This window comes from Elgaria multicarinata, chromosome 17, assembly GCF_023053635.1.
Source record: "Elgaria multicarinata webbii isolate HBS135686 ecotype San Diego chromosome 17, rElgMul1.1.pri, whole genome shotgun sequence".
NCBI lineage: Eukaryota > Metazoa > Chordata > Lepidosauria > Squamata > Anguidae > Elgaria > Elgaria multicarinata.
This window is the reverse complement of record NC_086187.1, coordinates 6,567,641-6,585,219: the sequence shown is the minus strand read 5'-3', so window position 1 is coordinate 6,585,219 and position 17,579 is coordinate 6,567,641. Positions and strand designations below refer to the sequence as shown.

At 49.8% G+C, this 17,579-nt stretch overlaps 1 protein-coding gene across 2 annotated transcripts; it reads left to right on the top strand.

Annotated features, from left to right (window-relative positions):
- Positions 1-5,179: 5,179 nt before the first annotated feature.
- HAGHL (hydroxyacylglutathione hydrolase like) lies at positions 5,180-15,510 on the top strand. Of its 2 annotated transcripts, XM_063143551.1 has the most exons (8): positions 5,180-5,309; positions 7,351-7,415; positions 7,668-7,785; positions 9,323-9,431; positions 11,711-11,814; positions 12,921-13,022; positions 14,788-14,867; positions 15,232-15,510. In XM_063143551.1, exons 1-8 carry the CDS (start codon positions 5,205-5,207, stop codon positions 15,395-15,397), a joined length of 849 nt encoding a protein of 282 aa, XP_062999621.1. In that variant the 5' UTR covers positions 5,180-5,204; the 3' UTR covers positions 15,398-15,510. The 2 variants fall into 2 exon arrangements, with proteins under 2 accessions (XP_062999621.1, XP_062999622.1); XM_063143552.1 differs by lacking the exon at positions 7,351-7,415 and having other exon boundaries at positions 5,198-5,309.
- The last annotated feature ends 2,069 nt before the right edge of the window (positions 15,511-17,579 follow it).

Sequence of the window (17,579 nt, the reverse complement as noted above, 5' to 3'; positions counted from 1 at the left end):
AAGAAAAATTAATACAATTTGGGGGGGGGACGATACGAGAAGGAGAAAAAGAAAAAGTAAGCTTTTTTTTAAAGAAATAACTAAATAAACAAATATACCAATTAATAAGTGTATTGTATGATCTTCATTTGCTGTTACAATGTCCAAATGCTCAATGCTGAAGCAAGCATATATTGTTGTACGTCCAGTTGTGACGTATGTTGAATAAATCTCCACCATATAGCATAAAAAGATAGTTCTGTTTTTCCTTGGATTAGAAGCAAATCATGAGTTATTTTTTCTGATATTGCCACAGACCATATATTTCAGTACCATGCTGATAAGTTCAAATTGTCCATTTTTTCCACTGCTGTGTAATTGTCTGGCGAGCAGCAGTTAATAACAATAATAATAAATCTTTACATTTCAAACTTACATTAGATCCTTTGTATATTGATAATAAAAATAATTCTGGATCATATACAATCCTTTCTCTAGTAATAACCATCAATTCTCTATGTACTAACATCCAGAATCCCTGTATATGTGGACAAGTCCACCATAAATGAAAATACGTGCCTTTTACCCTGCAGCCTCTCCAACAAAGGGGGCTTCATGTTGAAATAATACGTGTTAGCTGTATTGATGTGCGATACCAGCTGTGCAGTATTTTCTAAGAAGTTTCTCGAATAGAACCTGATATTGATCTAAATGGTCCATTGTTCCGTAATATGTTCCAGCTAGCATCTAATTCCCTTCCAAAATCTCCTTCCCACATTTTCTTCAAGCCCAGCGAACCCATCTGGGTTCCATACCATTAATATTGCTCATTCTAATCCTGTTAAGGTTCTGAGCGCATATGTCTTTATGTTGGGGTCTCTGAGGAGGTGGGATATTTGTCGGGGTGTGCTCCACTCTGTTACGGATCCCAGGATCCGAAGCGGAACGGGCTGATCCGGATCTCCAAAGCCTGGTTCTGGAGCGGATATGGGGATGTCCAGATGGGCCCGAAGCGGTTCAGACCAGTCCAAAGCTTTGAAGCCAGGTAAGTGGGGGAGGAGGGCTTACCTGGCTCCATCGTCCGCCACAGTCTATGCGGTGGCTGACAGCGGAGCCAGGTAAGGGGGAGGGGGGCTTAATCAGCCCCCCCCATTTTGTCCCCCCTTCCCCACTTACCTGCCTCTGCTGTCCGCTGCAGAGACAAGTAAGTGGGGAAGGTGGGCCAAATGGCGTCCAAATATCGATCCAGATCTCGCTCCGGAACTGGATCGGGATCCGAAGCGGTTTGGGGGCCCTGTGCACAGCCCTAGATAATTGTACTTCTTGTAGCCATCCTAGGCCTAGGTCTCCTACATCAGTTCTGAGTTCTATTGTTTTTGGTTTATCCTGGGTATTAAAACCTCTCCATTGAAAATATTCCTTCCCCCCCCCCCATTCGGAGACTTTAATGATGGTAGTTGCATCTAAATTACCTGGATATATTTGTAATGGGATGAGGGGAGACCATTCTGGAGACAGCCTGGATTGCCACTTTTCCCCCGATTGTAAAAATGGTCTTCGTGTATGGATTTTGGATATTGTTTAGCTCCTTTGTTTTTATAGACTGAAAAGGCAGAGCCCATAAAGCGCCCACGTCCAGCATTTCTTCTTCCAGACGTATCCAGTTTTTATTTGCCTTCATAATAATAAAGTAGAGCTGCTGTAACTCAAAGGTTTCATAACATGATGCAAGGTGTGGGATCCCCCAGCCTCCTCAATTTATTTATTTATTTATAGTATAGTTTTAGTGCCAAGCAAGGTACTTTGGCTTGGAAGGCAAATGTTTTGATTTGACATTTTCCAGGACTTCAATATTTTTGGCTGGAGGAGAATGGGGAGAACTTGAAACAAGAATAAATACCTGGGAATAAAGGACATTTGTATTGTGCAATGCAGCAATTCGCCCTAAAATCAACAAATTCAATTTGTTCTATTTCTTCAAATCTGTAGTAATAGCTTTAATAAGGGGGCATAATTTATTTTAAATAATTTGTTAATTTGTTAATTATCTAAAATAATCCATCTTCTGAATCCATCTGGGCCGGGGGCTCTATTGTGACTCAAGTGTTTCATGGCTTGCTCAACCTCCTCCACCAGTATATTTCCATTCAATGTTTTTTGTTGGTTTTCATTAGTTGGGATGTAATACCTGTGGATGATGACGAGGGTGATCAGGGGTCTGGAAACAAATCCCTATGGACTGAAAGAACGGCAGGTTTAGCCTGGAGAAGAGAAGAGAAGATTGAGGGGAGACATGATAGCACGCGAATACTTGAAAGGGTGTCACACAGAGGAGGGCCAGGATCTCTTCTCGATCCTCCCAGAGTGCAAGACACCGAATAACGGGCTCAAGTTACAGGAAGCCAGATTCCGGCTGGACACCAGGAAAAACGTCCTGACTGTTAAAGTGGTATGACAATGGAACCAATTACCTAATCTACACCTGCAGGCCTTTCGCAACGGAAGAGGCGTGCTCCAGAAAGTTTCCCACTTCCACGATCACCCCTCACGGGGCACACGGGACTGATCTGTACTGCAGCAGTTAAAGGAGTGCTTTTGCTGGGCAGCCATCTGCCAGGGGTGCTCTAAGGGGGATTCCTGCCTTGAGCAGGGGGTTGGTCTCGATGGCCTTAGAGGCCCCTTCACACTCTACCATTTTATGAGTCTGTGAAATAACGACAGTCACTCTGCAGAGCCTCAGAGACACGGAAATTTCCACCACCATCCCGCTTTCTGCTCTGGAATTGAACTTGGGAGGATCTTCTGCATACACACTGGGCGGAGAGGGGTGGGGGTGGGGGGAGATCCTGCGTGGCCCCCCAGGGGATGCCAACGGCCAGGGGCGGGGGTCCCGCGGCTTCTCCACCCCCAGTGTAAACGCATCTCTACCGCAAAGCGACGTCTTCTAAAGTGGGCAGCCCGGAGGGCCCGTTGGGGAGAAGCTCCCTCCGCCCCCCCTGCCCCCCGTGAGTCAGTTCACACTAGTGGGGAGGAGCTCGGCTGCGGCGGGGGCCACTGACAGAAAGGCACTCTGCACGCCCTCAGAGGCGCCGCGCCCTGGGCACTTCTGTCGCCGCGGCGGCCGCTCCGCTGGCTCCGCGCCCGGGAAGGCGGAGCGATGCGAACGGCCGCCGTTGCGCACGAGCCCTCTCCCCTCCACCGTCGGTTGCTGCGGTTTCCGAGGCAAGGAGGCCACGGGGGAGGGGGTGAGGATTGGGGGAGCTGCGTGGGGGCAGGGGCAGGGGATGGGGGGGGGGGCTTTCAGCGCTGCCTGCTCCTTCCTCGGCGCCGGAGCAGGACGCAGAGCCGGGCAGCCCTGGGTTGCGGGCGGCGCCTCCTCGGGAGTCCGTCCCTCCGTCCCTCTCTCCGTCCCGCGGGCTGTGGCAGGGCTGAGCCGCCCACGGGCGCAGGGGCGCAGCCCGGATCCTGGCGGCCAGACGCGGCAGGCAGGCAGGCAGGCAGGCAGACCCCCACCCCTCCCCACCCCACCCTCTGGCCCAGCTGCAGGCGGCCGTCGGGGGCCTCCTGGCTGGGGAGATGATGGTGGTGATGCCGCCGCCGCCGCCGCCGCCGCCCCCCTCTGGGAAGGGTCGAGGTTCCCCCAGGATGAGGCTGGAAACTCGTCAGAATGGGGGCGGGGGGAGCGGCAGTTCCTCGCCCAAAGGTTCCCCGAGGAGAAGGCGGCTTGGGTGGGGGACCGGGGGTGAAAGGGTGAAGGGGCTGGGGGGCGGGCGGGCGGGCAAGCCCATTCACCTCGGGCTAGGCGGGGCATGTGTGTGTTGAGCGAGCCTTCCTCAGCCCTGCTGACCCCCAGGTGTGAGGGACTACAGCTCCCATCCTTCGCCATGCAGGCTCCGGATCATGGGAGTTGTAGTCCCGCACCTCTGGAGGGCAGCAGGTTGGAGAAAGCTGCACTGTGCTTAGTGTACCTCATAGAATCATAGAATAGCAGAGTTGGAAGGGACCTACAAGGCCATCGAGTCCAACCCCCTGCTCAGTCCAGGAATCCACCCTAAAGCATCCCTGACAGATGGCTGTCCAGCTGCCTCTTGAATGCCTCTAGTGTGGGAGAGCCCACAACCTCCCTAGGTCACTGGTTCCTTTGTCGTACTGCTCTAACAGTCAGGAAGTTTTTCCTGATGTCCAGCCGGAATCTGGCTTCCTTGAACTTGAGCCCGTTATTCCGTGTCCTGCACTCTACCTATGTCCTTTTAACCTGAATAAGGAAAATAATGATGATGGTGATGGTGAATAAAAATGCTGAGATAGTGAAAAAAATTAAATCACAGCATCCACCTATAATCTTGGATTAGGATAAGACATGTTGTGGTGGAAAGGAGAGAGGAAAGGAAAATTAAGGTGCAATCCTATGGATGTTTAGACAGAAAAAAGCCCTATAACTCCCAGTATTTAACAGTTGCAGGGCCGGGCAAAGCTGGTAGTAGGCCCGGGGCAGATGGGAAATGTAGGCCCTATTTCAAGCTGCTCATTAAGAATTTTTAATCAGTTCTAAATACATATGAACTAGAACGATTTATAAAAAAGATAATGGCAAGCACTTTTATTCAAGACGTATATAAGACATCACTTCTTCACATTCAGAAATGCTTTACGTGCTTTTCTTTGGGCAAATTCATCATCTACAACAGAAAAATCAAGCAACTTTGCCCAGGGGGACTCGGGGTAGGCCCCTTCAAAATCATAGGCCCATGCCCACTGGCCCCACTGACAACCCCTCTCTGCCCAACCCTGAACAGTTGTACAGAAAAGGGAATTTCAGCAGGTGCCCTTTGTGTGCATGCAGCACCTGGTGAAATCCCCTCTTCATCACAGCAGTTGAAGCTGCAGGAGCCCTGCCCACTTTTGTATCTGGTCAAGAGGGCAGGGTTCCTGCAACTTCAACTGCTATGATGAAGAGGGGATTTCACCAGGTGCTGCATACACACAAAGGGCACCTGCTGAAATTCCCTTTTCTGTATAACTGTTAAAGGTACATGAGCCCGGTCCTCCTTTCCATAGGGTCACCCCAACAATGTAGCAATTTTGGGAAGGAGTTCCAAAGACTCCTGAGCAGTTCACACTGTTGTAATCCAAAACCCAATGCAATTATGTGCAAGTTTGTTTCCCTTAATGAGTCCGGTTCTCCTCCTTGCAGCTTGCTCCCATGACCATCGAATTTGCGGAACATGAAGGTCAAAGTGATTTCGGTCCTGGAAGATAACTATATGTACTTGATCATCGAAGAAAGCACTCGGCACGCCGTTGCGGTGGATGCTGCTGTTCCCAAGAGGGTAAATTGGGAATCCAAATAGGCCTGCCAGAAATGTAGGCGTGATGCATGTCCTGGGCCAGGAGATTTAGGCTGCAAGGGTTTTAAGAAAGGGTTTTAAGCATTGTGCTGAGCCCTCTAAAACAACCCAGAGAAGTTGGTCTTCTCCGCCTTTCTCGTGTGCACTTAAGGATATAAGGGGGAACGGTTGTGGGGTGTGTGTGTGTGTGTCTCTTCTCCGTCATTCTGGCTGGTGTTTGTGCACATCTGACATCTCTCCATAAAATGACTCTTAAGGCGTTTTGCTTTCAATCTGCATTTTGTTTTTGTCATTTAATTTATTACAATTATTTATATCCGGCTGTTCGTGATAAAATCCCACCATGGTGGCTTACAAGACAGACATTAATAAAAGCCACTTAAAGTCAATGTAACAACTCAGAAAGATCCGGACCGTGGGGCAGTTGAGGGTAGAAAGCCCTGCGGGCGAAGGGAGGGTCGTATTCATGGTTAATCGCTTCGGATCCTGGTTGAGGTGTGACGCATTGCACAGCTGGCTCCTATTCAGATAATGCCTAGATGCTGCCCCATAATAAACTTGTACCTTTGATTTGCTGTGTGTCCGGGGCCTATGACAGAGCCCGGTGGCCCTCCACTTCAGACCTCCCTTGGGTTTGATGCAGATTCATTAACAAACACCCGACTGTAGTATTGCCCAACTCACATTTTACCGTCTTATCAGCAAGGAGATCGTTGTCAAATATTTTGCTGAAGTCAAGATATACTCTGTCCATTGCATTGCCATGACTGACCAGACTACCAAAGAAAGGAGATACGATTGATCTTATGGGCTTAATTTTTCATAAATCCATGCTTGGTCCTAGTCATCAATCCATTCTTTTCTAGGCCAACGTTTTAATAATCTGTTCTAGAATTCTGCCCAAACTACCTACAGCTCAGTGGAACTCCCCTGTTCAGTGGCAACTGTACCTCTGATCATGAGATTTTGGAGACATCCCAATGGGGTGACCCACAAAATCGTGCCCAGCTGGTGAGCTCCCCAAATTAGCTGCCTAGACCCAATAGGAACCAGAATGATGAGCAAGACAGAGTTTGATCTGTCCCAGAGACACAATTCCAATATTTTTATTTTACTTAGTAGTTGATGGTTCATTTAGTGGTTAGAGTGCTGGGCTGAGAGTCGGAGATCCGGGTTCTAGTTCCCACTTGGCCATGGAAGCTCAGTGGGTGACTTTGGACCAGTCACAGACTCTCAGCCCAACCCACCTCACAGGGTCGTTGTTGTGAGGATAAAATGAAGAGGAGGAGGATTGTGTAGGCCGCCTTGGGTTACTTGGAGGAAAAATGGTGAGATCTAAATGCGATAAATAAATAAATAAATTTAGGGCCAGACTAGACATGATATGGAGAGGCATAGCTAGCGTCCCCTGCGGTTAAAAATTATAATCGTACCCATCCCCCCGTGTCATTTTCCTGATTAAAACTACCCCCTTCCTGAAGCTGTTTTTTACCGCACCTAGGAAAATTTTCAAGTATCCTACACACACACAAATGGCATTTTGGGGAGCGTTTTTAACTGGGACAGAGGGATCCAATCCTGCCCTGAGTCCTGTTAATTTTTTTAAAAAAGTAAGTTTATTTATTTATTTAAACATTTATATCCCGCCCTATATCACAGGGATCTCAGGGCAACAACGTATAGATAAAATCATACGTATAAAATAGAACAATAAATATACAGTTCTAAAACAAATTAAACCATTAATCCGTTAAAACCATTATGAAATTTTAAATCAGTAAAATCCAATTAAAACGAGGCAGTGTGCAGGCTGGTGGGTTTAGCCATCGAAGGCTTTGTTAAAAACGCCATGGCTTAACGTGGCGCTGAAATGAAGCCAGCGCCGGCACCGATCGGGCTTCCAAGGGGAGGGCATTCCACAGCCTGGGTGCCATAACAGTTGAGGCAATGCTAACCATAGATCTTCCATGGCACATGCAGTTGCTTCCAAGTCTGCTTCTCCAGTGGTTTTTGCCTTTTTCAGTTACTGGAAATCATCAGAAAAGAAGATGTCTCTCTGAAAGCGATCCTGACAACTCACCATCACTGGTGAGTGAAGACAACGCAGCCCTTTTGTTCACTCCCCTGGGAGGAGAAGATGCTCTTCAAGGTGGCCCCGATCCGTGGGGAGAAGAAAGGAAGAATCGGGTTGGGGAGTGCATGCAGTGTTCGTGTCGGGAGAGTTTTTCTTAGCACCACGCCCAGTGGTTGCTGATTTTCCCAATCCCCGGCAGAAGGGTGGCTGCAGAGTCTTCTGTGACACTTTTAACCGGGCCCCTCTGCCCCTCTTCTGTCTACCAGGGATCACGCTCGAGGAAATGTGGAACTAGCACAGCTGTACCCTGACCTGGAAGTGTACGGCGGGGATGAGCGGGTGGGAGCACTGACCCACCCAGTGAGCCACAATGAGGAGTTAAAGGTAAGGGGTGGGGAAGGGATAGAATGAGAGCTTCTCTATGTTAAGGGAAAATCCCCTACTGGGCTTTCTTCTTCCGGAATCTTTCTGAGTTTACAACGGGCTCCTTTAGCCAGTAAACATGTGATTTGGAATTTAAAATATCCTTTCTCAGCAATGAAACAGCGTTATCTAGTGGCTAAATTATAGCACTACGCCAGCATTACATGCCACAGATATGCCATGTTAATTTTTATTTCAGATTATCACAAATCTTTTTAAAAGGGGGGGGGGAAGTACGGGACAAGTCCTAGAGGTTGGTGACATCATATAAAGGACCCGCAAACTTCCATGAGTGGCCAATCATTTTAGAAGTTATTCCGGGTTTTTTATTTATTGAGAAAAGGATGTTGTGTTGTCTTTTGCAAACTAATGAACAGATCCTTACTGATGAAGTGGACTGTAGATCGCCAAAAGAAATGGATTCCTCTTTAAGATCCCCCAAGATACTTGGTTGTTTTTAACCACAGAGGGTCCACGTTCCGTCTTTACAGATAGTCTCTCACAGATGGACATGAGAAGTAGTGACACTCCAGTTTATCATTTTCAAAATGATCTTACGGGAAAACTGTAATCAATGAAACGTTACACCAGAATTTGTTAATCATGTCACTTTTCCAAGATGGATCGGGGAACAAAATTCTTACTGAGTCCACCCTAATTCTAGCTGCCATTGTTTATGCCAACTTCCCCCAACCTCCAGATGTTTTGGACTACAACTCCCATCACCTCAACTGTTATGCTGGGAGTTGTAGTCCAACACATTTGGCGGGCACCAGGTTGGGGAAGGCTGGTTTACGTTGTCCCTTATCCATGGCCGTTAGCCATGACAGCCTAATGGAACCTCCATATTCAGAAGCAGTGGGCCTCTGTTTGTCAACGGAGACTGACGATAAGGCAAAGGATTCCCTTGCTAGCATTCAAAGCCTGGGGTTTCCCTTGCTAGCATGGGAAACCCCAGGGAGTGCCACATTTTTGGCAGCAGCAAGAGATGCAGGGTGTGTGGGTGTGTTTCCGATGGGCTGCCAGAAACAGCCTGTTTTGCACGCCTGCAGCAGCCGAAAGCCATCACTTCCAAGGCCTCCCTTGTGAGTTCTGCTGGGCCACTGTTGCAGAGATGATGCTGGACCAGTTGGACCTTTGGTCCTATCCAGTGGCACTTTTCTGACTCGACTGAAAGTTGAGTCGGGCCCCTGACCTTGCCAGAGGGCCACTGACTCAGCTCACCACTTTGAACGTGCTTGCAAATGAGGGGTTGCAATGAAATCCATGGGTTGTTATCTTAGGCTCACCCATAACGGTCCACCTGCCGCTTACCCCAAACTGCAGCTCCGTTGAAACTGTGCCAGATGCTCCTGCCAAAGGCAGGGGCTTCATCAGTTTAGAACCACCCCCACCCCATTCCGCCCCATTCCCATTGGCAGAAGGCATTGTGCTTGGATGCTGCGTTTTTTCCAAGCAGGGGAGGACGATGGGCTTTGACCTTCTTTCTCTCTGGCAGTTTGGCAGCATCAACGTGAGGTGCCTCCTCACTCCGGGCCACACCTCTGGGCACGTCTGCTACTTCGTGTGGGAAGACGACTCCCCGGACGCTCCGGCAGCCTTCACAGGTCTCTTGGTCCTTCTGAAAAGCTGCCGAGGAGGACTGCAGTCCTGCCAGTAGTGTCGACCCAGGGACTTCAAAGGGCGCTCGGCGTGCATTTACAGAACGTCTGTATTTGCTCAGACGCAGGGCGTTTGGCATTTCATAGCTGTCGAGCACCTGCTTTGCACACAGTGGCGCTGTTCGCACAATACGCTAACCCACACTCGGGTAGCGTGTGAGTTGTTTTGAACCGCGGGTTGTTCATTGAACTGTGGAATTTCATGCTGTCTGAACGCAGCACATTTTCCACAGGGTGGGTTATTGTGTTGTCTGAACACAACCAGGATGGCTTGTTAACCCTGCAGTGTGGCTTGTTAACCACCCTGAACAACTCAGCAACAATCCACGTGCACTCAAGGTGGCTTTTTTTGGGGGAAACAAGCCACATTGCATGGTTAACAAGCTGTATTCATAGAATCATAGAATCATAGAATAGCAGAGTTGGAAGGGACCTACAAGGCCATCGAGTCCAACCCCCTGCTCAATGCAGGAATCCACCCTAAAGCATCCCTGACAGATGGTTGTCCAGCTGCCTCTTGAAGGCCTCGAGTGTGGGAGAGCCCACAACCTCCCTAGGTAACTGATTCCATTGTCATACTGCTCTAACAGTCAGGAAGTTTTTCCTGATGTCCAGCCGGAATCTGGCTTCCTTTAACTTGAGCCCGTTATCCCGTGTCCTGCACTCTGGGAGGATCGAGAAGAGATCCTGGCCCTCCTCTGTGTGACAACCTTTTAAGAGTGCTATCATGTCTCCCCTCAATCGTCTCTTCTCCAGGCTAAACATGCCCAATTCTTTCAGTCTCTCTTCATAGGCCTTTGTTTCCAGGCCCCTGATCATCCTGGTTGCCCTCCTCTGAACACGCTCCAGCTTGTCTGCATCCTTCTTGAATTGTGGAGCCCAGAACTGGACGCAATACTGTAGATGAGGCCTAACCAGGGCCGAATAGAGAGGAACCAGTACCTCACGTGATTTGGAAGCTATACTTCTATTAATGCAGCCCAAAATAGCATTTGTCTTTCTTGCAGCCATATCGCACTGTTGGCTCTTATTCAGCTTGTGATCTACAACAATTCCAAGATCCTTCTCGTTTGTAGTATTGCTGAGCCAAGTGTCCCCCATCTTGTCACTCTGAATTTGGTTTCTTTTTCCTAGGTGTAGAACTTGGCATTTATCCCTATTAAATTTCATTCTGTTGTTTTCAGCCCAGCACTCCAGCCTATCAAGATCAGTTCAACAACAAACCATGGTTCAAAACATCCCATACTCAACCACTGAATGTGGGTTAGCATGTTGTGTGAACAACCCCCAGTAGATGCTAGGTTTAATCCCCGACATCTCTAGGCAGGGCTTTATGTTTCTAGCCCATCACCAAGGGCGGGTTGCAGATTCACACATGCTTCTTCACCACTTGATGGCTGCAGTGTTGGGTAATATTCTGCCCATATGAATGGACCATTGATAGACTTCCCAAACCACATGCGATGTTTTTCAAGAGGTCATTCCAGACATTCAGCTGCTTGTCAGGTGTGCTGCAATCTAGTCTGGATGTGTCCTTACCCAGAAGTGGGGGGAGGCGAGGACCATCAAGGGATAAGCTCAGGCCCCTGCGGTCATCCATATTTAGCCTTTGTTTCCATTGCAGGGCAGGGATGAGATCTATTGAAGCCATAGGGAGGCAGGCCTAACTTAAACATTCAGTTGAAGGCCATGGTCCTAAGACCATTTTAGCAACAGAAGCAGCTGCCTGGAGATTTTTCATGGGCTTGGTATCGATTCAGAAGGGCCGGGGACAGAGAAAACGCTACCTGTGATATCTGAGGCAGTAAACCTGTGTGCACCAGTTGCTGGGGAACATGGGTGGGAGGGTGCTGTTGCACCATGTCCTGGTCCCCAGCCAACAGCTGGTTGGCCCCTGTGGGAACAGAGTGCTGGACTAGATGGACCCTCGGTCTGATCCAGCATCAGGGCTCTTCTGATGTCCTTATGCCATGGAAATGTCAGGCGTGTCCAGAGTGAGCCAGGCTGCACCACCATTGCAGCCACTTGTATACAAAACCCAGCTTTCTCGGCACTTTTCAACTTGAAGAGGCAACTCAGGCCAGAGCCTCCTTCGTTGGAGAGTCTTGAGAAAAAGTTGGGACAGGTGGAGATGGTGTCTTAGCTGTACACACGGCTGGGGTGGGGTGAGGTGGGGGATTGGCTTGGACCACTCACCTCTGAGAGCATCTCCCTTCCACCTTCAGGTGACACCTTATTTATCGGAGGCTGCGGGAGAATCTTTGAAGGGACGGCTGAACAGATGTACAAGAACCTGACCGAAGTCCTGGGCCCGCTGCCCCAAGAGACAGTGAGCTTGCCGCTGGTCACAACATCGTCGACATGCTTGGCTCTAAGATGGTCAAAAGAGATGGGTCCCTGCCCCACAGAGCTTACAGTTTAAATTATGTCAGTGGGGGAGATCAGGGAGGGAAGGAAGGCTCTGTAGAAGGGCCTTCCCAGGAAGGCCTTTGTTCAAATGCTCCATGGGAAGAGTTGGGTTTGAAAGGAGAGAAACGTGGCACTGTGTATGGGCAAAACATCACCTTCAGGAGCCAATAGCCGCCTGTGGACGAGGATTTTCAGTGGGAAACTAGTGCAGAGCCCTGATCCAGGTTGCGAGCAGGGCACCAGATCAGGGCCTTGTGGAGGTTTTCCTTCAAAATACAGGCAGCATTAAGTACATCTTTGCTTTTTTGCAAGCAAGACTAACGTAGCACGTTGTTTCACCTTAAGTGCCCACAGAGGGACAGCAAGGGAGAAGGGATGGAGTCATTTCTTTCCCTCATAGCTAGGGTGACCAGATGGAAAGGAGGACGGGGCTCCTATATCTTTAACAGTTGTACTGAACAGGGAATTTCAGCAGGTGTCATTTGTATGCATGCAGCACCTGGTGAAATTCCTTCTTCATCACAACAGTTAAAGCTGCAGGAGCTATCCTAGAGTGACCAGATACAAAAGAGGGCAGGTCTCCTGCAGCTTCAGCTGTTGTGATGAAGAGGGAATTTCACCAGGGGCTGCATGCATACAAAGGACACTTCTGAAATTCCCTTTTCTACACAACCGTTAAAGATGCAGGAGCCTGGTCCTCCTTTCCATATGGTCACCCTGTGGAGACATTCTTCTGACCAGAGGATTAGACCTAGTTAGTTCCTATCAGCCATCTCTTTCCTACATTCCTTCATGGTAACAGATCTGAGTGAACAACCTTAATTCGCTTCCGTAACAGCCAGCTTTCCAGATGAAATTTGAACTTGGGCCTCTAACTGAAACAAACAAACAAACAAAAGGACCCCACCCACCCCGTCCTCGGGTGCTGGCCCTGGCAATGGGGAACCCCCTTGGCAGTGGGGCAGAAGGGGAGAGGAACCCAAAGCCCGCCATTGCTGCAGCCTGAAACTGGTGTTTGCTTTCCAGAAAGTGTTCTGTGGGCACGAATACACGGCTCGGAACTTGAAATTCGCCCTGAAAGTGGAGCCGGAGAATGACATCGTGAAGGAGAAACTCACTTGGGCAAAGGTAAGGCTTCCCCCCTGAACATGCCCAGAGTGAAAGAACTGGGCATGTTTAGCCTGGAGAAGAGAAGATGGAGGGGAGACATGAGAGCACTCTTCAAAGACTTAAAAGGTTGTCACACAGAGGAGGGCCAGGATCTCTTCTCGATCCTCCCAGAGTGCAGGACACGGAATAATGGGCTCAAGTTAAAGGAAGCCAGATTCCGGCTGGACATCAGGAAAAACTTCCTGACTGTTAGAGCAGTATGACAATGGAACCAGTTACCTAGGGAGGTGGTGGGCTCTCCCACACTAGAGGCCTTCAAGAGGCAGCTGGACTGCCATCTGTCGGGGGTGCTTTAAGGTGGATCCCTGCATTGAGCAGGGGGTTGGACTCGATGGCCTTGTAGGCCCCTTCCAACTCTGCTATTCTATGATTCTATGATCTTTCCCCTCTATCCCACCCCTCCAAGCAGGCTGTGCAGAAACGAGGCCAGGGCTTGAGGCGGCGAGGGGCCAGCGCTACCGGTCGAAAGGCGTTGTGCAGCTCTTCTGTCTTTCCCCCCTTAACGGGTTGTTTTTTCGGGTTTAAAAAAAAGATGGGTGAATCGCTGAGAAAATATGGGAGGGCTGCAAATGGAGAATGATGACGCCTCCTGCCTGCCCACCCCACGCTCCTGTAATTTACGTATTTAAAGCAGGTGGATTGCAGGATATTTTTTAAAAAAAACCGTCTGGGAGCACCCTTAGGTTATCACCAACCTTTTGCATGAGAGGCTGGACTCTTGGCTACTTCTGCCCGAGACCTTTGGGGCAGGCCTGGAGCTCAGTGAAGGGGCGCCTGCTTTTCACACAGAGGTCCCCAACTTCAGTCTCTAGCTAAGAGGGCTTCAGCTAGTTGCAGCGCTGGGTAAGACCTTTCCTCCGAGCCTGGAAACATCAACTGCCAGTCATGAGAGCGTCAGAAGAGCCCTGATGCCAGGTCAGACCTCCGTCCAGCCCAGCACTCTGTTCACACAGTGGCCAAGCTGCTGTCGACCAGGAGATCTTCCCCACAAGCAGGAGATCTTCCCCAGGAACTGCTGTATATCGGCTTCCTGCCTGACGACACTGCCTGCATACACCAGTTACTCGCATGACCATGGAGGGACCTTGTTTTAAGTGACGCTCCATATCAATAATACGAAGTCGCCCTCTGCAGAGTCAGACGCTGGGTCCATCAAACCAAATCCTCTTTACACCTTTGAGGTCTTGAATAGGGCTCTTTCCCAGCCTTGGAACCTTAGATGCTTTAAAAACTGGATTGGGCAGGACTTGAACTCGGGACCCTCTACATGCAGAGCACGTCCTCCATTGCTGAGCTACGCTTCCCTCGCTTTTAACATGCCCTTCAGCCATAGAGTTCCTGGGTGACAAAGGACAAGTCAGCCTCAGTTCAATGGCGGCTTCTTCAAATGCGTTTCAGAGGGTTTTACTTGCATAAAAAGCTATGGAAATGACTTGCGGTCATAGAGGGTTGTTTGTGCTTTAAAGCTCCAAAATCTAGCTGGGAGAAGCAGTTAAGTAGGACACAGCTTGGTTCGTGGAGAAGATGTCCCTGCGGAGAAACCACACAGTAACCCATCACAGACTCATGTGTGAAGAATCCATTCCATACTTGATTTGGTGGGGGGGAGGATAGAATTTGGGGGGTTCTCCGCCTTTCGCCAACCCTCCGGCTAAACATGAGCAGTCTGGCTTATGCTCCAGAAAGGGGGGATTTCAAAACGGGCCCGTTGGCTTCTCCACAGCTACGAGAGGACGAAGACCTGCCCACGGTGCCTTCCACGCTAGCCGAGGAGTTCTTCTACAACCCTTTCCTTCGGGTCCTGTGAGTGCACCCCTTGTTTACTTGGAGGGCAGGGGGGAGGAACACACGCCTTCAAGTGGTTTCATTTTTTATTCATTTCAGTATTATTAGTTTCATCATCATCATCATCATCTTTATATACTGCTCACCATATCAAAACACATCTCTAAGCAGTTTACGGAATCAGATTAAAATACATCATAGTAAATACAAAACCCCCATAGTTTGAATGCTTAAAATATTTAAAACCAAAGTGAAAAGGCGCATCAGTTAATAGTCCAACACGTCTGCAAAGCACCTGGTTGGGGAAGGCTGGGTCTAGTGGGTCTTGGACGTTCCTGCCGTGTCTCGTTGACCTCTGAACGGGGCCGACGTGCCTTTTCAGGGAGAAATCCGTCCAGAGGTTCACCGGCAAGGCTGACCCAATCGAAGTCTTCGCCGCTCTCCACAAGGCCAAGGACAAGTTCCGGAAGCCCAAGGAGGGGCTGAACCCGCAAGCCATGGTGGCGCTGGAGCTGGGCCTTTTTGACCCGCTGCTGGAGAAAAAGTGAAGCCCTCTTCGGGGAGCCGTTGGAGGAAAGGAAGCACGTGCAGAGGGGAACGGAGTCTTTTGTGCCCATGGAGAAATCTGAGCAGGGTCACGCAGCTGCAAGGGGCTGTGGACAGAATACATCGTGGCCGTCCGTGAAGTCTCAGGAGTTAACTTCCAACTCCCTTTAATGCAGGGGTGGGGGGCGGGGAATTGGTGGCCCTGCAGATGTTTTGATCTGCAGCCCCCGTCAACCCTAGCTAGCGTAACCAACGTTGATGGGCGTCGTAGGTCAAAACATCTGGAGGGCCACGTGTTGCTCCCCAGTTTCAAAGCCTTTGCACCAGGCTGGCCTGACGGGAACAACGTGCCTCGCCCTCGCCCCTTGCCATCTGCACCAAGGCCAGGCGGCCTCACCTGACCCGTGTTCTGCTACGAACAACAGTGCACGGAGAGGCCCGGCCAGTGGCACTGTGGCAGAGCCACGGCCACGAGGACCCCATGACCCCCCCCCCGGCTCTATGAGGTGGGAGGACGGACGGAAGCAACAAACAGGGGCGATTTAAAGAAAAATCTTGACTATGGGACTTTAAATGGAGTGTTTAAACATTGCTGTTTGCTTCCAGAAGAAGGCATAATCTACACGCCTGTGCATGTAAAATAGGGGTGGGGGAGTGAATATAGAACTGTTATCCGCAGCACTGTGAGCTTCGATCAGCCCCCGTTGCTTTCTGTCACTTTAATTAAATGGGTTTTTTTTAAGAACAGCAAGCTGGTGAGTATTGTAGCCAAAGGAACAGCTGGGTAAGAGACGGAAGACCCGGGAACATAGAAAACGGCCGCACACGGGGTCAGACCACGGATCCATTCAGCCCGACATTTATTTAAAGGATTTCAGACAAGAGATTTTCCTGCCCTGCCTGGAGACGCCGGGAATCGAACCCGGGACCGTCCGCATGGAGGCCAGGGGCTCTACCACCAAGCCACACAGCCTCTCCTTATGGGAGCACTGCTGGAGCCAAGAGAGATGTCTGCACCTTGAGCACCAAGGGACCACGGCAGATCCACAGTCGCCCCGTTTTGTGACTTGGGAGGCAGCAAGCTAAGAAACCGGCAGTTTCCAAGAGAAGCCAGCCTTTCCACATGCTGATTGGCTGGCCCTTGTGGCAATCACTAAACCGGCCCTGGTTGTTGCAGGGTGGGGTGAGGGTGGGAAGACCTTAAGGCAGCCTTCCTCAACCTGGGGCGCTTCAGATGTGTTGGACTGCATCTCCCAGAATGCCCCAGCCGGCTGGGGCATTCTGGGAGTTGTAGTCCAACACATCTGGAGCGCCCCAGGTTGAGGAAGGCTGCCTTAGGGGAATCGCCAAGGCTCTCTCACACTTCAGCCAACGCAATACAAGATTTAAAACACACACATGAGAGGCAGTGTGGTGTAGTGGCTGAAGTGTTGGACTGGGAGTCGGGAGATCCGGGTTCTAGTCCCCACTCAGCCAGGGAAGCTCACTGGGTGACTTTGGACCAGTCACAGACTCTCAGCCCAGCCTACCTCACAGGGTTGTTGCAAGGATAAAACGGAGAGGAGAAGGATTGTGTACGCTGTCTTGGGTTCCTTAAGAGGAAAAAAGTACTGGGAAAAAGGTGGGATATAAATAATAATGGCGGGATGTAAATGCAATAATAACAACAACAACAACAACAACAACAACAACAACAATAATAATAATAATAATATATCTTTTTTTAAAAAAAGCTGAATGCCTGTCTGCCTTGGATTTAAAGTTAAGAAAGTCTGCCTCAAATTGAGGCCAGAGAAAAGGAGGCAAAAATCCATGCTGAAAATCAATCCCGAAACCCTGCAGAGCCACAGCTACCAGTCCGTGTTGACAACACTGGGTCAGATGGACCAAGGCTCTGACTAGTAGAAGGCAGCGTCCGATGTTGCTATGACGTGTGTCAGTAGAGAAGGGGGGGTGCTGAGTTGACCTTGCGTGAGTGGGGGGTACAGACCTCTTCCTCGCCCTACTCTGCCACCAGCAAAAAGGGCTGGGTGGCAGCTGGGCTCTCCGGCATCTCCAAGCCTGAACCAGGGAATGGCCCTTGGTGGCCCTTGTCACAATAAATCTAGTAAAAACAGCCCCCGTGAGCTTCACTTTAAACCACAGCTCAGTTCTTCAGGAGGACGTGACTTACAGGCAGGGCCA

Excerpts from the sequence above, each read along its gene's own strand:
- HAGHL (XM_063143551.1), top strand. The coding sequence starts at position 5,205 with ATGAAGGTCAAAGTGATTTCGGTCCTGGAAGATAACTATATGTACTTG. Across the intron at positions 11,815-12,920 it reads GCCCGCTGCCCCAAGAGACA|AAAGTGTTCTGTGGGCACGA; the intron begins GTGAGCTTGCCG and ends TTTGCTTTCCAG. Across the intron at positions 13,023-14,787 it reads AGAAACTCACTTGGGCAAAG|CTACGAGAGGACGAAGACCT; the intron begins GTAAGGCTTCCC and ends GCTTCTCCACAG.